Source organism: Lonchura striata, chromosome Z (assembly GCF_050655825.1).
Source record: "Lonchura striata isolate lonStrDom1 chromosome Z, ASM5065582v1, whole genome shotgun sequence".
NCBI classification, from domain to species: Eukaryota; Metazoa; Chordata; class Aves; order Passeriformes; family Estrildidae; genus Lonchura; species Lonchura striata.
In genome coordinates this window covers 72,014,392-72,030,420 of record NC_140740.1, presented here as the reverse complement: position 1 = coordinate 72,030,420, position 16,029 = coordinate 72,014,392, and the positions used below count along the sequence as shown (strand labels likewise).

At 38.1% G+C, this 16,029-nt stretch overlaps 1 protein-coding gene across 10 annotated transcripts in view; it reads left to right on the top strand.

The window, feature by feature from the left end:
• The window catches only part of DOCK8 (dedicator of cytokinesis 8), an 89,396-nt gene that overhangs the window by 17,883 nt on the left and 55,484 nt on the right, over positions 1 to 16,029 (top strand). For 4 of the 10 annotated variants that reach the window (XM_085566791.1, XM_085566792.1, XM_085566794.1 and 1 more), the window contains 10 exons: positions 194 to 296; positions 4,481 to 4,656; positions 7,584 to 7,655; positions 10,942 to 11,065; positions 11,790 to 12,005; positions 12,390 to 12,475; positions 13,555 to 13,621; positions 13,873 to 14,022; positions 14,641 to 14,721; positions 15,539 to 15,698. In XM_085566791.1, coding sequence (XP_085422917.1) covers positions 194 to 296; positions 4,481 to 4,656; positions 7,584 to 7,655; positions 10,942 to 11,065; positions 11,790 to 12,005; positions 12,390 to 12,475; positions 13,555 to 13,621; positions 13,873 to 14,022; positions 14,641 to 14,721; positions 15,539 to 15,698 — 1,235 coding nt within the window. Of the gene's footprint in view, positions 1 to 193; positions 297 to 1,446; positions 1,598 to 4,480; positions 4,657 to 7,583; positions 7,656 to 10,941; positions 11,066 to 11,789; positions 12,006 to 12,389; positions 12,476 to 13,554; positions 13,622 to 13,872; positions 14,023 to 14,640; positions 14,722 to 15,538; positions 15,699 to 16,029 lie in introns of those variants that run through there. The other 6 variants (XM_085566796.1, XM_085566799.1, XM_077790211.2 and 3 more) reach the window with 5 other exon arrangements.

The window sequence follows — 16,029 nt, the reverse complement described above, 5'->3', positions numbered from 1 at the left end:
ACAGAATATTAGTTATATAGGATGGCAAATGTTTTATGAGATTGGCATCAACTACAAACCAAGAGGAGCCTAGACCAATATAAATGTATATTTCTAAACACCAAGACTGGAGACTAAATCAGCTAAATGCTGGCATTTGGAATTTGTAAAGGGATAATTGTAATTATAAGGATTTTTCTCTGCTTAATTAAAGGCACTCGTCTGCAGAAATAAGAAAGCAGTTTACTCTCCAACCAGGCTTTGCACAGTTCTGTCAACGAAGCTTAAGTACCCCTGGCTTTTCTACAACTAATCTGGTAAGTTCTGGGTTTATTCTTTGCACAAGTTTGGCATGTACCTTGCTTAATTGTTTTAGGGTAAATTAAATGATCTTCTAAGTTGTCTTGCATTCCACTGGCTTCTACCTGAAACTGTTAAAAAATACTTTCTGGTGAGCTGCAGAAATGATGCCTTTGAGAAATATGAGACTGTTCCTTGGAGCCTGGAACAGACAGTCCATCTACATATTACAATTAATAAAAGTTAATTAGTAAGTGCTGGAGTATATTACATTCTTTCCCTGATCAAAACATTCAACAACTTCTTCAAATAAATGCTTTGAGTGGTAATCCTTCTTCTTCCCCCAGCTTTATATACTAAGCATGATTCCATGTGGTCTGAAATAGCCTGTGGTCAGCTGGGGTCACCTGTCCTGGCTGTGTCCTCTCCCAGCTTCTTGTGTATCCCATCTCCTTGCTGGTGGGATGGTATGAGGAGCAGAAAAGGCCTCGGTTCCTTGTAAGTGCTGCTCAGCAGTAATGAAAACAAATTTTACTATCAACACTGTTTCCACCATAAATCCAAAACATAGCCCCATAATATTTACTATGAAGAAAAATCAACTGTATCCATGCCAAAACTAGCACAGATCAATGAATATAGAAAAAAAAATCAGAACAGTAGAGGTTCAAAAATCCCAACTTAATATAATTTCCAGAACCAGCAGCAGGGTCAACATGCTGACTGTTTTTTAGTGCTGTAGAATGTGCATGTTAAGTGAGAAATGCTGAAGCATGTCCCAGTTGACATACATATAATGGAGTCAACTGTTAAATGTCTCCAAATCATCTTCAGCCTTCCACATTAATCAACCTCTAAAGAAGTCAGGTCATATGACAGTGCCCTTATGACAAAGGGAAAAATCTTTTTATTGCCTTTCAGGAGGATGAGTATTCTGAAAACATACTATGCCATAAAAGAAACTGATTATGATTCTGGTCCCTAGCATTTTAATTTCTGATTCTTTTTGTGAGGCCTGATAAGTAGAAGCAGGAAGAGTCTTTGTGCACTGGTGATTGTGAAAATCTAGATGAAAGTGGGTGCTTCCTGTGTCAGGGCCTCCCACCACTACTCAGTTCCTTAATCTGAGGCGCTGTGATCTTTAACTTGTTCCTTGTGGTTACTCAGCCTGACGAGGCCAAGTCCCTTCTGCACGCAGACAACTGCTTGTGCCACCAAAATACTTGGTAGCATTTCATTTACCAAGTATTACACTGTAGCTGCCATTTTGTGTGTGCTATCACAATCTACATTCCTCCAATTCATCATCCTTAAAAAGGTATGTTTGCAGTAATGGTTTGTGGCATTTTCTGTAGAAAATTGTTTTGCATGTTTTTATGATATGTGAAAATGATATGTTGTTAGGGAGTTCATTTCCCTCCACCTGCATTTTCTTTTTACACTATCTTTTATACATTTGTGTCTAATTTACAATGGTCAAAAGCACATATTTCTAGTGATTAAAGATTATTGTTAACACTTGAACTAGAAAAAGAGGATACAATGAAATGCAATGGATTTGACCTGACAGAATGGAAAAGTGTGACTTCAGAAAGGAAGTGCAATGGTTAATCAAAAATTAGATTGTATTAAACAAAACTATTTTGCATGCTAGACATTGCATCTTCAGAAACTGAAAAGACGTAGTACGCCTATTGTACGTTAAGCTATGTTTTACTTTAATCTTCTGTGAATGGCTTTTTAAATTAAATCTAAATATATGTTATATATTTTTATATATTTACAGTTATAGTTATTAGTTATAGATGTAGTTATATATATTACACATTATTTATTTATTTTTATATACCTATTTAAATCTAAAATTCTCTATATAGACATATTTACATATCTATATATTAACATGCTATGGTTTATCTACTAACATTACAGTATGTGAGCTTCAACCATATTATGTTGATAATTAGTAAAAAAACAATAGAAAATAGAGTTTACTATTTATTCATAACTATTGATCAGGCATGTTCAGCACTATACTGGGTGCAAACCAGAGATAGTGCTTAAACTAAAAACCAGTAGAGTATTTTTCTTCAGCTGACTGCCTCATAATTTGATGGGCTTGCTGGTAATGTTAAGTTTTCCTTTTGGCTAAAAGGAGCAAAGAGAGGGTAAGATTTTTCCCAGAGACAATTTTGATAATTTAGTCGATGCCTTAAATATAAAGGCAGAGGAATGAGTTCAGAGACTGTATTTATGCAGAAACCAATATCGTTTCGCTTTAAAAGGGGAACCTGAAGTAGGGGGTGGTACTCGGCTGGATTCAAAGGTCTCTACTAAAATATTTGCAGGAGTATTTACCACATCTGGGTTTTTTTTTCAGAAGTTTAAATTGGTTTGCTTCTCCTAGATGTTTCCAGTGCATTTCTTCCAAATATGCTTAACTTTCTGCAAGATATTTCTGGATTTTTGTTATCTGAAAAACTTCCTCAACTATATTTCCAGAACACTAAAATGGTTCCAAAGCTTGCATTTACTATTAATTGTTTTTAACACTTTTTTTCCTATTGTGGCTGATGTGGCATATTAAGCTCAGAGCCATTTTAGTTCAAAGTTGCTGGAGCTTTGCCATTGTAGAGTCCCTATGCATGTTTCATAAATTAAGAAATTTCTCATTGTCCCATTGAGCTAAAATTCCTGATGTTGTAGATAGAAAAATTATGACACTGGTGTCACTTCATGCCCTGGTGAAATTCCTCTTATTTCCATGAAAGCCTTGCATGAGCATGCCTCAGTATTAATGAGGGAAGACTTGCTGATTTTGACTCACAGATTTTTTCTGTGCAGAAGAACACTGGAGTATAACGAGGATAGCTTAAGAGCACATTGGATGAGACAATAGGCAGAAGAACATGGAATATAAAGGCATGTTGATATGAGGGACATTGGAAGCCTTCTTATCCCCACAACACACCAACAGCACCACAGACCATTTTTTTGCTGACAGCTTCAGAAGAAAGCCTTGTGAAAGATATGTGGGCTAATAGTGCAATATAATCCTCACTCTTTACAGAAAGCAGGATTTATTAGCTGGCGTTTTAGCTATTTTGCTAGAATTCTTCCTCACAGTAAGTTATTCCAGTCCTATTATTCTAAAGCTGCAACTAATTTGCTTTATTTTTACAGTGATGAGGTCTCAGCAGCCTTTCTGGAACAACAGGAAATAAACCAGAGATATTCTAATGTTGTAGTTTTTAGATATACTTTTTACTTGTCAAGAAAATCAATGATAAGATATTCTAGTCTCTGCACTCAATTGGACAAATATTGTATTTCCTAAAGCTATACAGGGTATTTTTATTTGCTACATAACAAATAAAATAATTTTCAGTTTTGTCTATGCATACACTTTTAATACATAAAATCATTTTTATTTATATGTAGAACATCTCTAGGTACCAAATAAAACAAGAGTTTCAGCCTCTGTTTTTGACACTAAACATTTCAAAAGCAGACAGTTTAATGGCATGCATGAGTCGTAGAGCTTGTAGTTGTTTAACTTTGCTCTGAGTGGACCTTCTGTTTAAGAATGTCTAATTAAATGTAATGAGATACAACTTCTGTCTAGCAAGGTGCAATGCTGTGCACTGTAGAAGTGGGGAATATCTAAGGTTTGCAGGAATAGCTTTAGTAGTTCCATGTAATCTTTTGCAAAAGCACAATACCAACCCTTGAAAAATATGATCAATTAGGAGGAACTTGAATAATACAAAACCTAGTAACATTCAGAAATGAAAAATAGTAATTTTTTCCCTGATTTTCTGTATATATTGTCCTCAATTTTGTTTGCAGTTGAAAACACAGAGTATTTATATTAGTGTATTTCAGGCACAGCACCTCAAACGAGTGCTTCTTTATTATGGCAGCAGCTATGGTGCTTACCGTTGGTCCTTAGCTCTGTTACTTGGAGTAACTTCAGAGACTTGGCCTTGTTATTCCTAGTGTGTTTTGTCTGCCCATTGGCATTGCCTGTCACTACCATTTTGGTCATCTCCCTTACGTCCTTTCTTGTTTCTAGGTTAGAAGTTTAGATGTTTGTTTCTGATGTGTGATAAAGAATGGGGCAATTACAATAGTTAAATAAATTACACTATCAAAAAGAACCTTCTGTTGCTAAAATAAATGCTTCTTTATTTCTCATTAGCCTTCCTTTTATGATGCAGTAGACCCAGTAGATTTTGAAGGCTTCCTGATGACACAGCTGAATAACTTGGACTTAGATCTAGCACAAGAACTTGGGGACTTTCCTGAAGATGATCTGGATGTTGTCTTTACACCCAAAGAGTTCAGGACTTTGCAACCCTCTTTGCCAGAAGATGGGTAAGGAAAGTTTCTCTCGCTACAAAAATAAAGTTAGTTTTGAATAGCTAAAAATACTTTTGAAGATGCTGATCCAACATCACTCTTCTGCCCATCCAGCCATTACACAGTTCCTGAACTTCAAATGTTTGCCACTGGCTCTGTTAGGCTTCTTTGAACACTTAAAATTATGCAAGTGTTTACACAACTTACTTGGTAGTGGCACAAGTGGAGTAGGCATCAACCAGGAAAAAGAGTAAAGAAGGACAAAAGGATGGTACTAAAAATAATTTTTGCAGCTGTGATGCCAGAAATATAAGTTTACTCTGACCATGTAACAAGCACAGTATTGAATTTTTTGGATTTTTTTGCTATCTGTGTGTCACATGACATTGATCAGATCACATGTGGTTTTAGGTTAACATTGCTGAAATAATCACCCTGTTTTAAACAGCTTATATAGGTAGCTTGTGGTGACACTGATGCTCAGTGGTCCTGCAAATATATAGGATGGTTTGAAAAACAGGCATGCTATGAGCAAAAGAATTTTTCAGAATGAGAAAATCTATCAGGGAGTTTTCAGATGTGGTATTAAAAAATCTATGTGTTATATATTAAATACTCTTCAGGGACTGTTTCACTGTAGACGGTACCTTTAAGTAGAACTCCAAAGGCCTGTTGAATTTTGCAAGCGGTAATGGTGAGATAATTGTGAAGTCCAAACCATTTAACCCCAAACTGCTACATCAGCAGAGATGGCTAACTATTCAGTGTGTTTGGGATGGGGGCTGGCTCCTTGCAGTGTATCCAGGAAACGTACAGCACAGGCTATATTCAGTGTGTGCTGAACCACACTGAGGGACAAATTGGCTTAGTTCACCTTGTCTTGGCTCACAGGGTAGACCTGCATCCCTCTCTGTTCCTGCAAAAGTGGCTGCACACTGCTCTAGTTTTTATCAGCCATCTGTTCAAACTAGAGCCCAATGTAACAGCAGTATTTGTTCAGTGTTTTCTGCCTGACACACCAAATACAATGAGGCTAAGTGGGAAACACAGTTTGTGTGATTTTTGCCAGCTGTCAACTAATTGAGAATCCTCTCTCTGAGCAAGATTTCAGTCTGCAAGTTACTTCTTGGCTCAGTGCCTCTCTCAAGAAGTTCAGGAAAACAAAGAGATACGTAGAGATGAGATGCCATGCTAGGTTATCTGAGAACTCTTTGAATCACACAGTTTCTAAGGGATTTTCTAATATTTGCATAATATGTGATTTTCACTTGAAGTTACTCATAGAAAAGTCCCAATCTTTACAAGGGATTCTTGTTTTTTCTGTGTATTTGAGAAAGAGAATGGATGTGGGAGACGATGAATGGGTTTTTTTTGCTTGAAGTAATCTTTTATTTAAACAATGGACAAAAATATTAAAATAATTATTCAACTTTTGAAATTACATCTAAAATAAGGCAATTTCTTACCAGTCTCCAAGGTAAGAAATAGGTACACTTCCCACCATGCTTGATGTTTAAAACATCAGTTACCTATTTGTTTTTCCAGTAGAAGACCATGCAGGCTCATGCTGTACAATCAGTTTTAAGCCTGATTTGCACCACAAAGTTATTAAGACTATAAAGAGTCTGTGACAAAGCTCAAATAGTCAATATCAAGAAATGTGCTTTCAGCAGATTTTTTTACACAGCAGCTTGCCACTTAGCCATTCACATCAATATCATTAGTATTAGTGTTTTTATAGAAAATCCTGATCAAGAGTGCCAGGATGTCTTAGGGAGGATGAGAATACAGTAGGGGCATGCACCAAGGATGGGCCTGCAGGCAATGCAGTCTTTGATGTCTCTGTGCACTGAGAGCAGGAAACAGGTACCACCGATCAAACTGGGTTAATGTGCTGCCTGCCAGCAAACACACCTCCCACCTGGCCCAGAGGCAGGAACCACCAGAGGCAGGAGCACTCGACAGCCTGGCACCAGCCAAGGCTCTGACCACCGTGCACACACAAACCCGAACAAACTGCTAGCCAGCCCCACTAACCAGTTGCAAATCTCTTCTGAGTTCTATGTGGAAACTGCTAAAAATTATCACACCTTTCACCTGTTCCTGTATTGAATGCGTATCCTACCTGCTCTTTTACTCACTTGGACTGGAGAATGCTACAAATTATTTTGGAACAGGTCAATGAATGGGCATAAGGGAATCATACCACAGCATCATGATGTAAAGTTCATGGGACATTGTGTTTGGACAAAAGACCTGTAGTTCCAAATAGTATCCAGGCTATCAAGGAGCACTGACAACCCCCTTCATTAAAGGAGACTTATTTGAAAAAGAGAAAATTAAATTATAATGTATTCTTATAATTTAAAGATTTATTATGCTATCTGATTAAAAGCTTAGTGTTTTAAGATTTTCTTTGTTTCTGTGAGAAGAGAAAATTGCACATACATAATAACTAGGTATTTGCAAGAGTCCAGGAGCTGACATCTCTAAAAGAATATATCTTAAGACTTGTTACCAAGTTTTGAAAATCACAAGATTGGTTATGTTGTATAATTTATTTAATTTTACTATATTTTATAGCAATGTCACTCTTATGTTTATAAATAATGTGGCAAGTGTTAAATGGCAAGTGTACCTCTGTTAAATGTATTTTTGTACAGTACCAAAAATCTGCATAAGAGAATTCATGCAGTACAGAGGATTTTTTTAAAACCTCAAACAATGGTTTAGCAGTAAAATAAATACACGGAAGATAGGACTAACAGAGAGGCCTTTATCTGACTAGCATGTTTAGATAAATTTGTTTGTCCTGAAAGTATGACTTAGGAGCTGAAATATGTTGCTTTTTCTACAGGGTTGAACTGGACTCACATGTCAAAGACTGTGTTCTTGTCCTGAAAATATGACTTAGGAGCTGAAATATGTTGCTTTTTCTACAGGGTTGAACTGGACTCACATGTCAAAGACTGTGTTCAGACTTACATCCGTGAGTGGCTGATTGTGAATCGAAAGTAAGCAACATAAAACTAAATACAATAAAAATTACATTACATCTTACTTATCAGAGAGATGTTTGCTGTTATAAGTTATGCTAAATTACAATGATTTTAGTCATAAATGGAAGATAAGAACTGACTTTTCAGTAGTATAAATAACCGCATTGTTTTGTTTGAGATGGTGTACATTGCCAAATACTGTTGCATCTGCTTCTTAATTGTCAGGCACTCTGAGAGTGGATGAGAAGTTGATGGGAAGAAATTCACGCCAACCCTCTGTAGTGACGATTTATCTTAATCAGAAAAACTAGTACTGTTTGATCCCACTAAAAGGAAAGATAACAGGGATAAAGATTATATTTGCATGCTTTTCTCCTATTCATGCCCTGAAAATTCAACATGATTTGATTTCCAAATGTGTCTGAAAACTCAAGGATTGTGGGCTTTCCCAGCAGTGACTGAGTGTGTTCATGGGATTATCCATGTTATGCCCAAATTTTATATCAGTAAATGATTTCTGCACTTGAGCTCAGTGTAATTCAACACACAGAGCTGGGCCTGTAGTCATTATAAGTGTTTAATTTCCTTTAGTTTAGTTCATTATATTTTAATTTAATTTTATCTTATTCTGTCCTATTCCATTTCATATGTAAAATGTGAAGGGGACTCTCAGTTAATGCTCTCTGTTGCAGGGAGTCCCCCAGACTCTCAGTGGAGTCTTGTGGCATGTCTTGCCTCTTTCCCCATCACCTCATCCTGTTCTTCAGAAAGAGGTTTTTGGAGCTCTGTTTTGTCTGTAGCACTTCCTCTTCATCCACTCCTGCACTCATGCCCAGCTCTTGAAAAGCAGAAGGAGCAGCAGGTGGTTAAGCGCTGACACATTTGCTGCCATTTTGTTCTGCCTCTTCACTCGCCCTTGTTATTCTGTGTTTTTCTGATGTGCATCAGCAGCCAGTGCCTTATGGGTTTATAATAGTGATTCCAGAGGACTTTGTGCTGTTTAACTGTGCAGCTTGTGCTCCTCAGTGCAGCAGCTGCTGGGGGTTATTAAGAGACTTCCTCCAGGGGTGCTGATGAAATTGATTGAGTTCTCAGAACTGCTCCACAGTGAGTCACTAAAAGTATGCTAGTAGGTTTTTTTGGCTTTCCTCCCTCACCACTCAGAGCAGAGGCACCAGCTCTTTCACACAGTGCTGTTCTGTATGCTGTAAAGAGACAGTGTGCAGCTTTGTTTGTGCACAGGAGAAGGGAGTGAGCAGTAAAGTAGGTGAAGTGAAAAATAGAACATAGCTATTTTTGCATTTATGTGTGCTGGTAGAAGTGCAAATGGAGCCATAGAAATACACATATATGGAACGTTTTGCTGAGTGTTTTACTATTTTGTTCATTCGAGTGAGGTAAATTTGCATTCAAAAGCTTTATTGAGCAGTTGACTCTGTGGTAAGCATGATGGTGGACTCTGCCAGAGAGTTGAGCTTTGGTGGCTTTGGCTAACAATTCAAGTAAGTAATTAAAATTTGCAAAGACCAAAACATTACCAAATATCCTGCAGTGTCACATAATCAATAGATTGTTATTGACAGATTGTTATTGGTAATCTCATGTTATGCTTGGACAGCTTTTCTTTTTTTCAAAACAAGCGTGAGAGGAAGAAAAGTTATCAAGAGAGAAATTAGAAAAAAGTAATTGTAGAAGGTTTTCCATTGTTCTGAGGAAGGCTGGAAAAAATGTAGCTGCCTACTTGACAGATGTTATAGAACAGATTGCTGAATATGTTGTCTGGTGAGCTATGGGTGAGAGAAGTGTATGAGTGATTTTGATCCACTCATGAATGTGAAGGCTCAGAACAGGAGATTGAGGAGTCTCCAGTGGGTGGCATGAGCAGAGGTCATCCTCAGACCCCAGGATAGAGAGATATGTGGCAGAAAAGCTGGGCACAGCTGGAGTCTATGTGGATTTGCAGAAGGCTGAATGGGTAACTTGTTCCTGTGCCTATATCAGTTGTCCTTTGGGGCTTTTTCCTCATCTAATTTTCTTAATTCAGTTTATGCCCATTAAATTGACATGTGTATTAAAACCATGGTTTGCCACTTGGTGAGTTTTAATTGCTATAATGATTTCCAAAATAAATAAACAATATAAATAAATTTTCTAGGAGTAGTTTAGGGGAAAGGCATCTTCACTGTAGTTTTCACACCACAGGGAAAATGTGAACATCATCTGTTTGCCACCAGAGATAGTGAAAAATAATTTATACAACCTCTTTTGGATTCTTAAAAGTCATAAAGTCATGCAAAATTTCTGCTTTCCATTCTGGATAATTACAGTGGTTCCAAAACAAGGTCACATCCAAGGAGAGCTTGGATTGTGTTTTTATGACCAGTTTTCATCGCAGTGAACTGGCAAATGATTAAAATGCAAACAATTAAAATTAAAACACATCAGAGCATATAATTCAGTTACTCCCAAAATGTAATAAAAAGGTGTCTCCCTGATCAATAATTGCTTATTGTGTCTTCTTTATGAAAGTAGTCAGATGCTCAGTCATTTCTTTGGGAGTGTCACAGAAAGGATAATGAATGAAGCAGGATGTTGTAAATAAGGAGATTGATTGCAAAAAGACCATCAGAGGATTTAAGAAATTGCATATTACAGTGAAAGAAACGGCTCTGGATGCATCTAACACCTTTTTTTTTGAATACCTGCTGGTTTTTTCCATCTGCCTCAAAAATATAACTTGAAATTTCAGGAGAATTTTTCAAAGTTGCCAGCCTGGAGGGTTACATTGTGCCATAGAAATAGCCCTCTTCAAAACCAGGCCTATTTTTGGAAGGTGTAGATTGTTGCATGTGATTAACTTGGGATATTAGCTAGGTCCAGGATAAGAGAAGTAAGAGCTTTGATGTATATAATTGAAGAAGCCAGACAAGAGATAAATTATCCTGATCCATGTTCTTAAGGTCCATGAAATAACCACCATGTCTGATGAGGAGATCAGAGCAGATTTTGTTCCTAAGTCAGGTTTTCCTGCTGTCTCAGACTTATACTCTGTAGAAAAAATTATCTGAATTATCTTTTTTTCCTTTTAAACTGCTGTTAATATACATTATAGAGTTGCAATACTGCATTAAAACATGTTAAAGTTGTGAAATGTCACATTTTTATGTAAAATCTGTGGTACACTGCTTTTTGCAGAATATTCTTCTCAGTTTTAAAATAATTTTTAATTTGTCTTTTCTCTTTTATTTTCCCTTAATACCTCTTCATGTTATCCTGACTTTCTGGGGCTTCTTCATAAAAGAAACCAAGGGAATTCAGATACTTGTAGCCTGAAAAACAAGGGATCCCGAAAAGATTTTCACAAAACGCTTCAAAAACAAACATTTGAATCAGAAACATTGGATTCTGGCGATGCAACTTTTCAGGTACATTTTCTTCACTTTGGGAAAAGTGATCAAATACATCACATACATTTTGCTTCCCTCAAAAGAAGCATCTGGTGTGACCTACCCTTGAGTGTTGTGCGCAGTTTTGGTCATTGCAATATGAGAGAGATATGAAGCTGTTGAAGATGTTGAAGGGCCTTGTGGTGAAGCTGCATGAGAAGTGCCTGAGGCTGCTTGGTCTGTTCAGCCTGAAGAAGAGGACACTGAGGGGAGACCTCATTGCAGTTCACATTTTCCTTGTGAGGGGAAGAGGATGGAGAGGCACTGATCTCTTCTCTGTGGCGAAGAGTGGCAGGACCCAAGGGAATGCACTGAAGTTGTGTCAGGGGAGGTTTAGGTTGGATATTAGGAAAAGGCTCTTCACCCAGTGGCACTGGAACAGGCTCCCCAGGGAAGTCATCACTGCACCGAGTTTGACAGAATTCAAGAGGCCTTTGGACAATGCTCTCAGGCACATGGTGTATTTTTGGGGTGTCCTGTGCAGGGCCAGGAGCTGGACTCTGTGATCCTAGTGGGTCCCTTCTAGCTCAGCATATTCTGTGATTCTGTGATCTGTGACGGCATCAGGCAGAGCACCATGCTCGCCATTAGGCCTCACGGCAGAGGGTTAAGAGGCATTAAGATCCCCTCTGCCAGCTCACCAAGAGCCATTCTGTGATACCCTGGTGCCCAAGCCGCACCTTGCCACTTTCCTGTATTCCAGCAGGTTGGACCCCAGCACGTGCCCGCTCTCCCGGAGGAGGCTTCCAGGCCGAGCCTGGGCTGCTCGGACCTGGAGCTGCGCAGCCTGCAGCCGGACCCGCGGCTGGAGCAGCTGCTGCGGCACGTCAGCGCGGAGGAGTTCGAGAGGCTGAACGAGGAGGCACGCCGCACCAACAGGCACCCCGAGCTCCTCGCCCTCTACCCCTCCGTGGATGAGGTGAGCTGGAGACTGGCTGCCCTGCTCATCTGTCCCAGCACTCCTGAGCCTAAAGCTGCACCACAGTAGATAAACACGACACTGCTCTCAGTGTGGGCCAAGCCACATGCTGGTGATATAGCTGTCAGAATGTGACCGTTCATAGTAGCTTGTACTTGGGGTCCACAACTGTAAATATGTGGTGTAAATGCCAGTTAGGGGTCAGGAATGTAAATACTTATAAATAAATAAATCTATTTTCTTTCATCTCTGGAGACATTAACTGCCCACTAAGGGGGGGAAGATGCTAGTCCGAAACAGTAGCTCAGCTACTGTCACATAGATGTTTTATGCAAGTGTGTAAATTTACAGTTGTTTTAATTGAGTATGACTGTTTAATGATAGGAGGATGCAGTGGAGATACGGCCAGTGCCAGATTGCCCAAAGGAACATCTGGGCAACAGGATTTTGGTGAAGCTGCAGACTCTGAAGTAAGTAATCCTTCACATGCATCGCTCACCATTTCTGAGTTCACAACCGTGTGCAGGTGCACGCCTTGTTGCACCACCACAGCTGTCCCCTACAACTGCGGTTGCTGCTCAAGTGTTCTTAGTATAGCAGAGAATTTTTCCTATCTGTCTTTACAGAAGTCTTTAATATGTCAGGATGAAAAGGGGCTGGGAGTGAACCCAGATTATATATTAAAAAAAAAAAATGGTGATTGGTGTCCTATGCACTGCTGGACTTTCATTGTCATTTAACCCCAACCAACATCCAAGCCCCACATAGCCATTCACTCACTCCTCCAACAGGACTGGGGAAAGAATCAGAAGGGTAAATCTGGAGAAGTCATGGGTTGAGATATAGACATTTTAATAGGGAAAGGAAGTGACACATAGATAAGCAAAGGAAAACAAGGAATTAATTTGCAGATTCCCAGATGTAGGCCAGTGTTCATCCATCTTCAGGAGAGCAAATGCACATGTAACATGACCCAGGAAGACAAACATCGTCAGTTCAGTTTCCACCCCCTTGCTCCTTTTACCCCCCATTTGTTTTCTGAGCATGGTGCCACATGATCTGGAATATCCCTTTGGTTATTTGGGGTCACCTGTCCTATCTGTGTTTCCTCCTAGACTCCCACACATTCTAATCTCCTCACCAGCGGGAGGAGTACCAAAAGCAGAAAAGGCTTTAATTCTGGGCAAGCCCTGCTCAGCAACAGCAAAAACATCTTTATATTTATCAACCATGTGTTCAGGACAAATCCAAAACCCTAAAAAACCAGCACAATTTCGTAAACAGGAAAAAATATGAACATTTTAACTGATCTGTAAGACCACCTTATTGTCAAATTTAGAAAATGATGCAATCTACTACTCTTCCTCTCAAAATCATCTAATATAATGCACTAATAAAAAAATCCTTAAGACTAAGAATTAGTCTGGAGCTAAAAATTTATCTGCAGTTTTTAATGAAAGTGCCAGTAAAAATATAATCCTTCTTTTTTTTAATACACAGCCATATGACTGCAGTATCAATCAGTGTCTTGTGTGTCTTTCCCTAACAGGTTTGATATAGAGATAGAACCTTTGTTTGCAAGTATAGCTCTCTATGACATAAAGGAAAGAAAAAAGGTAAGTGCATACACAATATTTTAGTTCACTTGGCCTGAGTTTTTATCTTCATAGTATTAACTTAGGAAAACTTACTAAAAACTTTCTACTTTTTTACACATGCAATCTGATTCAGGTTTCTTGTTATTCAGTCAGTCACATGCTTGTAATTATTTATTTTATAGTTGTAGTTACAGATTTTAATTTGTTTAAAATAAAATTTTAAGCATTTTTGCTTTACAACGTATTTTAACCCCTTTTTTCTTTTCAAGATCTCGGAAAATTTTCATTGTGACCTCAATTCTGATTCATTAAGAGGATTCTTGCGTTCTCATACACCCTCCATTGACTTGTCTACTCAGGCAAGATCAGCAATATTTTCTGTCACTTATCCCTCACCAGACATATACCTGGTAATAAAGGTACGTTACAGTGGTACTTTGACACCATTCTGCCTGTTCCCAGCTGTTCCTGTTGTCTGACTTCACGGAACTGACCAACATGGCTTTTGTCTAGATGAGATGAATTATGACAGTTCAATAGTAGTATGTGAGCAGGTATCCAGTGGTATATCTCATTCTCAAGCTATGAAGTTCTATTAGTATCCCATGTACCAGTTCTAGTGAGTACATAGAATTTCCTCTATCTGCCAAAGGGACATCAAAAATATAGAGAAATAAGGCACTTTAAAAATTTTATTTACAATCTGTTGGGTTTTTTTGGCACTGGTTTAGTGAACTTTGCATCATTTTGTTTGCTTAATTCTGAAACTGAGTTAGCTTGAACCACTTCATTTGGAATGTGTTAATTATCCTGATTTCAGTGAAAATGCAGTAGTAAGTGATTGACTGTGTTGTCACATATATATTTTCTGCTTTCTAACAGATGGAAAAGTAGAGGGTTTTGTATCAGTTACTCCATAAAGACAGTTTTAAGACTTTATATATCCAGGCGAGTTCTTTCAAATTGCTAGAGTAGCAATGTGTTACTATTTGGATTACATTTTCTCTTTAATTATTTTATTTCATTGCTTTATTTAGATAGAAAAAGTGCTTCAGCAAGGAGAAATTGGAGACTGCGCAGAGCCCTACATGGTTCTTAAAGAAAGTGAGGCTGGCAAGGTAAGTAAATAACTGTAAAGAATATTTAGATCAAAAAAAGCATGCTAAAAACAAACAAACAAACAAACACAACAGAAAAAGACCAGACCCTTTGAAATAAGATGAAATACCAAAAACACTGGAGGAAAAGCTGGTTAGCTCATCCATGGTGCAAGCAGTTTGATGTCTGTGGCTGACAGAAAGAAATCAGGAGAAAGCAAGGTGCGTTCTTTTTACTGACCCCTTTGGAAATCAATACTGACAATCTTGAGTCATGAAGCAGATAGGGGTGAGTAAAGGAAATGACTGTAGAATTAGCAGAAATACTTGTACCTCAGAGACACACTATTGATTTGGATGGGCAGATGGCCTGTTGTAGTGTGCAGCTGTCCCGTTCAGTACTGGTGTCCATAGATAATGAGAGTTCTGTTCAGGGAATTCACAGTCATTTACCTCCCTGCAACAGACTGACAGTGTTTTCTGGGCTTCCACACATCTCACCTTGAGAATATTGTTTTCAGTGGAATGCTTTTTCTGTATGTGATGAAAGAAGTAGAACCTGCTAACGTTTCATGGTGATTGTTCATTCTGGATTTGAATATTACTGCAAAAAGACTGGCTTTCTACATTTCTACAATATAAATGAACTAATTGAAAAGAAATTGAAATGAATGCACGAATCAAAACAGCTACCATTCTGTCTGTGATGTAGCAAGAAAATATGTGATACCAATACAAGTTATTTACTGAACTGTAAATATGTAACTTACATTTTTGTCTATGATAGCATTGCAATAACAGATTGCTTTTGAAACAGCCAATATTTCCTTTGTTTCAGACAAAAGAAAAGATTGAAAAACTGAAAGCACAAGCAGAATCCTTTTGTCAGAGGTTAGGGAAATACAGAATGCCATTTGCCTGGATTCCCATAAGCCTGAGTAATTTCTTCAACATTTCAACACTTGAACGAGAAATACAAGAAGCTGAAGGTTTAAACGGTACTTGTCTAACTTTTCTAAGGCAAAATGACTCTTCAGCAGGACTGAATATAGGCAACAATGTTATTCATTCTGGCATCAAAAGTGAATCGCAGGTTCAAAGTCATGTCTTGTCAGCTTTCCTTTTCAGTCCTACAGACACTTACAAATTAATTGTGGTCATCATGTTGTCTCTACATATTTATTTTTATGTCTGCTAAATATTCTTTCATGGTTTAGGCCCAATTTTCATTAAACACTGACTTTGTAGAAGTAAAATTCCCTTTGCCCATGGAGTTAGTTAGCAATACTGAGCAATCAAGATACCAAACATATCAGTTTGGTAGGCAGG